Source organism: Pseudorasbora parva, chromosome 19 (assembly GCF_024679245.1).
Source record: "Pseudorasbora parva isolate DD20220531a chromosome 19, ASM2467924v1, whole genome shotgun sequence".
In the NCBI taxonomy this organism is placed as follows: domain Eukaryota; kingdom Metazoa; phylum Chordata; class Actinopteri; order Cypriniformes; family Gobionidae; genus Pseudorasbora; species Pseudorasbora parva.
This window is the reverse complement of record NC_090190.1, coordinates 44,179,114-44,186,321: the sequence shown is the minus strand read 5'-3', so window position 1 is coordinate 44,186,321 and position 7,208 is coordinate 44,179,114. Positions and strand designations below refer to the sequence as shown.

Genomic DNA, 7,208 nt, shown 5'->3' with positions numbered 1-7,208 from the left:
ACAATTCAAACCGGACAAACCCGCCAAACACGCGGCAGCCGAGCGCACTCACCGCGATTTAGTTGACCGGACGGCACGAGAGAGCTGTAGCGCGCGGTCAGTCCCGGTTCATGAAGGGCAGAACTCACCGAATCACCGTAAAACCTCTTCAGATCAACCCACGAGACGGAGCGAGACGGTCCCGTCGCTCAAACAACAGCGCCACTTCCTCGCGCGGCGGACCGGCGGCGTCACCACGCACAGGCCGCGGGAGCGAGCACGCATGTGGGCGGGGCAGGGAGTCCGCGTGCACAACTACACGATTGGCACAATTAGATATAAACAAATCTGAAAATGAAATAAACGCTGTGTCGATAATACTCGATCGATCACATACGAAAAGAAAACACCCGTCAGTCGAGCTTTCTCTGCTTATTCTATTTTTACATAAACATGGATTTACGTGAGAACGTTAAACCTTTAAATGTGTTAAAGTTGTACTGTTGTTTTGTATAGCGAATCAAATGGAGATTAATCAGCGCATAATGAACATATTCAAGAGATATTAATAAACAATATATTTGGAAACAAAGGTGGTTTGAACATGAACAGACTTTATTGAATCGATTGGTTATGTTATAATAAAACAAATAAATGGAATGTTGTTTCTTTCTAAAGAGCACAAAACCGAAATGGAGGGATAAAGGAGCGATTAATGAGGACTGAGTGCGCATGCGTGGGCTGCGAGTCCAGGTGACGTTTGGTGTTGTGGTTCTGCGGCGCGCCCACGGTCTCGTGGCGCACCGGTAGCGCGTCTGACTCCAGATCAGAAGGTTGCGTGTTCGAATCTCGTCAGAGCCAGAATATTATGCTCCTTATGACACGCATCACACAAACCGTTGCTATGGTGATTCGGTTAGGATCTCATTTATGATATTAATACCTCATATCTTCAGACGGGATTGTGCATGTGCTTTGAATGAAAACATAAATGTACACATTAAATTCAATGTACGTAACAATCTATATTATTACCATACTTAGTAACACGTGTTACTCTAATCTGACTTTTTTCCAGTAACGCATAATCTAACGCGTTACTATTTCCAACCCAGTAATCAGATTAAAGTGATTTATCCACGTCACTGTGAGTTACTGTTTCAGGCAATTTTTCTTAGTAAAAAATATATTTTTGCTTTCTTGCATCATTTTTTTTTTTTAAATTTCAACCTAAAATGTCAGGAGATACATTATTGACGTTACTGTTTAAAATGCACTTCCAATAAAGTGAGTGTTGGCAAAAACGGCCGTCATTTCTGTGTTGAGGCGTCAGGGGTGTTGTCGGCAACTGATGAATAAAGTAACTAATAGATAGATAGTAACTAATAAAGTAACTTGTAATTGTAGTTTTTAAAGGAGTAATCAATAATCTGTGAAGTAACAGTTACTTTTTAAAGGAGTAATCAGTAATCTGTGAAGTAACAGTTACTTTTTAAAGGAGTAATCAGTAATCTGTGAAGTAACAGTTACTTTTTAAAGGAGTAATCAGTAATCTGTGAAGTAACAGTTACTTTTTAAAGGAGTAATCAGTAATCTGTGAAGTAACAGTTACTTTTTAAAAGAGTAATCAGTAATCTGTGAAGTAACAGTTACTTTTTAAAGGAGTAATCAGTAATCTGTGAAGTAACAGTTACTTTTTAAAAGAGTAATCAGTAATCTGTGAAGTAACAGTTACTTTTTAAAGGAGTAATCAGTAATCTGAGAAGTAACAGTTACTTTTTAAAAGAGTAATCAGTAATCTGTGAAGTAACAGTTACTTTTTAAAGGAGTAATCAGTAATCTGTGAAGTAACAGTTACTTTTTAAAAGAGTAATCAGTAATCTGGTGGCTTTCTAAGTAGCTGTGGCAACATCGATTAGTAATGTTCTGAACACAGATCTTCAGATAAAGATGAGAGAGGCAGTGATGGCAAGCAGGTTTATTGATTATCATTGATCAGGCACGGAGGAGTGTGAGTATGTGGAGCTTCAGACGTCGTGCTTCAGCGGGTTATTGATCATCATTGATCAGGCACGGAGTGTGAGTATATTGACGGCGATGTGGAGCTTCAGTCGTCGTGCTTCAGCTTGCGGATCTTGCCCTTGTGTCTGTCGATCTCTCGCTGCAGACGCTCGATCTCCTTCTTGTGATGGTCGATCTCTTCTTCGTGGTGTTTCTTCAGCGCCGCCAGCTGCTCCTTCTCCTTCTGCCTGGGAAAAGCTCGCTGTTATTATGGGATGTAAGTGCAGATAATATGACGGAGACTCCAGACTCACTTGAAGTATCGCTCCTCCTCCGCCGCCTGCTTCTTCCCAAACGCTCCTCCAGCCTCACGGACAGACCCGCCGGCACCGCCGCCTTTACCGGCTCCCTGACCCAGCTCACCCAACTACAGACAGGAGAGAGAGAGAGACAGGTGAGAGAGAGACAGACCTTCCGCCTTTACCGGCTCCCTGACCGAGCTCACACAACTACAGACAGGAGAGAGAGAGACAGGAGAGAAAGAGAGACAGGAGAGAGAGACAGACCCGCCGGCACCGCCGCCTTTACCGGCTCCCTGACCCAGCTCACCTAACTACAGACAGGAGAGAGAGACAGGTGAGAGAGAGACAGACCTGCCGGCACCGCCGCCTTTACCGGCTCCCTGACCCACCTCACCCAACTACAGACAGGAGAGAGAGACAGGTGAGAGAGAGACAGACCTGCCGGCACCGCCGCCTTTACCGGCTCCCTGACCCACCTCACCCAACTACAGACAGGAGAGAGAGACAGGTGAGAGAGAGACAGACCCGCCGGCACCGCCGCCTTTACCCGCTCCCTGACCCAGCTCACCCAAATACAGACAGGAGAGAGAGACAGGTGAGAGAGAGACAGACCCGCCGGCACCGCCGCCTTTACCGGCTCCCTGACCCAACTCACCCAACTACAGACAGGAGAGAGAGACAGGTGAGAGAGAGACAGGTGAGAGACAGACCACCGCCTTTACTGGCTCGCTGACCCACCTCACCCAACTACAGACAGGAGAGAGAGACAGGTGAGAGAGAGACAGGTGAGAGACAGACCACCGCCTTTACTGGCTCGCTGACCCACCTCACCCAACTACAGACAGGAGAGAGAGACAGGTGAGAGAGACCACCGCCTTTACTGGCTCGCTACCCACCTCACCCAACTACAGACAGGAGAGAGAGACAGGTGAGAGAGAGACAGGTGAGAGACAGACCACCGCCTTTACTGGCTCGCTGACCCACCTCACCCAACTACAGACAGGAGAGAGAGACAGGTTAGAGAGAGAGAGACAGACCCGCCGGCACTGCCGCCTTTACCGGCTCCCTGACCCAACTCACCCAACTACAGACAGGAGAGAGAGACACTCAGAGAGACAGACAGACGAATAACAGACAACAGAAGAACGACAGAAGAGACGACAGACAGATGAAAGACAGACAGACGAACGATAGACAGATGAGACAGACAGACACACAGACAGATGAAAGACAGACAGATGAACGACAGACAGACAACAGACGAACGACAGACAGACAGACAGACGAACAACAGAGAGAGACGACAGACAGATGAAAGACAGACAGACGAACGACAGACAGATGAGACAGACAGACACACAGACAGATGAAAGACAGACAGATGAACGACAGACAGACAGACGAACGACAGACAGATGAGAGACAGACAGTTAGATGAACGACAGAGACAGACAGACGAATGAGAGACAGACAGACGAATGACAGACAACAGACGAACGACAGAGAGAGACGACAGAGACAGACAGATGACCGACAGACAGACAGATGAACGACAGACAGACAATCGACAGACAGACAAACGACAGAGAGAGACGACAGAGACAGACAGATGACCGACAGACAGACAGATGAAAGACAGAGACAGATGAACGAGAGGCACACAGACAGTTAGACGAATGACAGACAACAGACGAATGACAGAGAGAGAGACGACAGACAGACACTCAGACACACAGACAGTTAGACGAATAACAGACAAACGACAGAGATGAATAACAGACAACAGAAGAACGACAGACAGATGAATAACAGACAACAGAAGAACGACAGACAGATGAATAACAGACAACAGAAGAACGACAGACAGATGAATAACAGACAACAGACGAACGACAGACAGATGAATAACAGACAACAGACGAACGACAGACAGATGAACAACAGACAACAGAAGAACGACAGACAGATGAATAACAGACAACAGAAGAACGACAGACAGATTAATAACAGACAACAGACGAACGACAGACAGATGAATAACAGACAACAGAAGAACGACAGACAGATGAATAACAGACAACAGAAGAACGACAGACAGATTAATAACAGACAACAGACGAACGACAGACAGATGAATAACAGCCAACAGAAGAACGACAGACAGATGAAAGACAGACAAACAACAGACAGACAACAGACAGACAGACAGATGAGAGACAGACAGACAGATGAATAACAGACAACAGACGAACGACAGAGAGAGACGACAGACAGACAGGCGAACGACAGACAGACAAAAGACGGATGACAGACAGACAGACGAACGACAGACAGACAGACAGATGAATAACAGACAACAGAAGAACGAAAGAGAGACGACAGACAGATGAAAGACAGACGAACAACAGACAGACAACAGACAAGATAAACGACAGACAGATGAGAGACAGACAGACAGATGAATAACAGACAACAGAAGAACGACAGAGAGACGACAGACAGATGAAAGACAGACGAACGACAGACAGATGAGAGACAGACGACAGAGAGAGAGAGACAAAAGACAGACAGAGGAGAGACAAACAGACAGACAGGCGACAGAGAGAGACAAACAACAGAGAGACACGACAGACAGACAGACAGATGAATGACAGACAGACAGAAGTCAAACGACAGACAGATGAAAAATGAAATGAACATTTGTCCTCAATGTGCAATTAGAAGTACATTTCAATAATATAGCAAAATGTCTACGTATACAAAACAAAGCGGTTAAAATGTAAGCTTACCAATAGAAACTAAAAGAGCTAAACTAGCTAAATTAAAAATGAAAGTAATGGAAAGCAAAAGCACAGACTGAATAACCGCGAACAGAGAAGAGGACCGCACTCTCCCTCTCAGCGCTTCAGGTCCGGGACGCAAACACGCCACGGGACTTCAGGACTCGCAGATATTCTCAAACATCAGTTATGAAAGCTGTATTATATAACAGTCACGTGACTGACGGATGTTTTCAGTGCACGTGCGATTAATCAATAATCAAACGCGTTGGCGATTATTTCCAGAGTGGAGATTATTGATTAGCTGCTGCATCCCTAAAATATTTCCCATCCCATTAAAATCCATGACCATAGTTGGGACACAGAAGGTAAATAGTGGACTCCAAGCAAACAGACATTCATTCACATTGATCATTCAGGCTCAGAGTGACCGCGAGAACCCCAGATCGATCATTATGATCACCTGATCGGATCCCATCCGCAGCGGCGCGGTGAAGTATCCTCTCAAACCGGCCCTCAGCAGCACACGAGCCATGATCAACACACCGGGGATCGAACGACACGATTACCGGACGCCGTTCGCCCTTGTGCAGAACACGGAAGCTAATGACCACAGAAAGAGCTGGAGAAGCAGCGGCGGCCAGCGCCATCAGCGCCACCTGGCGGCCGGAGACCGAGCGCACTGCGCATGCGCAGCCACAGCCCGCTGAAAACGGGCCTTCGCCTTTGTTTGGACTGAAGCAGATCAATGCAGTCATATTTAGACAGTAATGTTGAACATTCAAGAAAGTTACCTTACTAAAGGCAAAAATACGGCTTTGTTACACAAAGTAAAGTTTACTTTTCAAGATTTTTTTCCTTTGTGACTCTTTTAAATAAAATATTATGATAATAATGTGATGTTCATATTAGTCAGAATGAAAGGATAATTTGTGTGGCACAAACGAGTGTAGTCAAAGTGTCGTTTTAAAATAAACTATTGTAAGAATGGAAGTTTAAATCATTAGTTTTATATGACAGAGATTGTCCTCTGTTCAGCTGTGTGTTGTTTACACCCATCAGTGTGAAAATCAATCAAATGTGAAGAATGATAAATGAAAGCCATCTATTGTGCTGCCAGTCTCCATGGAAACGTTACTCACTCGCATACAATACGAGGTGTGTTGTCATGGCAACGTGTTCCGGAAGCAGTTGACCTCGCATCATCGCCATCGTCTCTCGTGACGTCATGGACTCAGAGTCCAGCTCATGCTCTGGTTCATTCAGATGAAGATCTGAAGTGGCTTTATCTGCAGCGTTCCCAACCAGATCCAGCCCTGACATTCACAAACCTCACTTCATGTGCTGTTAACTAGTCTCTCCTGTTAACTAGTCTCTCCTGTTAACTAGTTTCCCTGTAGTGGCTTTATCTGCAGTGTTCCCAACCAGATCCAGCCCTGACATTCACAAACCTCACTTCACTAGTGCTGTTAACTAGTCTCTCCTGTTAACTATTCTCTCCTGTTAACTAGTCTCTCATGCTAACTAGTCTCCCTGTAGTGGCTTTTTCTGCTGGTCCACATATAAAGATCTGGTCACTAACAGACATTCACAAACTCATCTTCATGTGCTGTTAAATAGTCTCTCCTGTTAACTAGTCTCTCCTGTTAACTAGTCTCTCCTCTTAACTAGTCTCTCCTGTTAACTAGTCTCTCATGTTTACTAGTCTCCCTTTAGTGGTTTTGTCTGCTGGTCCACATATAAAGATCTGGTCACTAACAGACATTCACAAACTTATCTTCATGTGCTGTTAACTAGTCTCTCCTGTTAACTAGCCTCTCCTGTTAACTAGTCTCTCCTGTTAACTAGTCTCTCATGTTTACTATTCTCCCTGTAGTGGCTTTATCTGCTGGTCAACATATAAAGATCTGGTCACTAACAGACATTCACAAACTTTTCTTCATGTGCATGTGCTGTTAACTAGTCTCTCCTGTTAACTAGTCTCTCCTGTTGACTAGCCTCTCCTGTTAACTAGTCTCCCTGTAGTGAGTTTTTCTGCTGGTCAACATATAAAGATCTGGTCACTAACAGACATTCACAAACTTCTCTTCATGTGCTGTTAACTAGTCTCTCCTGTTAACTAGTCTATCCTGTTAACTAGCCTCTC

General features: G+C 45.1%; 1 protein-coding gene across 1 annotated transcript; it reads right to left on the bottom strand.

Annotated features, from left to right (window-relative positions):
• Positions 1 to 1,942: 1,942 nt before the first annotated feature.
• atp5if1a (ATP synthase inhibitory factor subunit 1a) lies at positions 1,943 to 5,684 on the bottom strand. The gene is made up of 3 exons (XM_067425322.1): positions 5,526 to 5,684; positions 2,295 to 2,407; positions 1,943 to 2,228 (listed from the first exon to the last, which is right to left on the bottom strand). The coding sequence occupies exons 1-3, from the start codon at positions 5,595 to 5,597 to the stop codon at positions 2,087 to 2,089; spliced, it is 327 nt and encodes a 108-aa protein (XP_067281423.1). The 5' UTR covers positions 5,598 to 5,684; the 3' UTR covers positions 1,943 to 2,086.
• Positions 5,685 to 7,208: the final 1,524 nt, after the last annotated feature.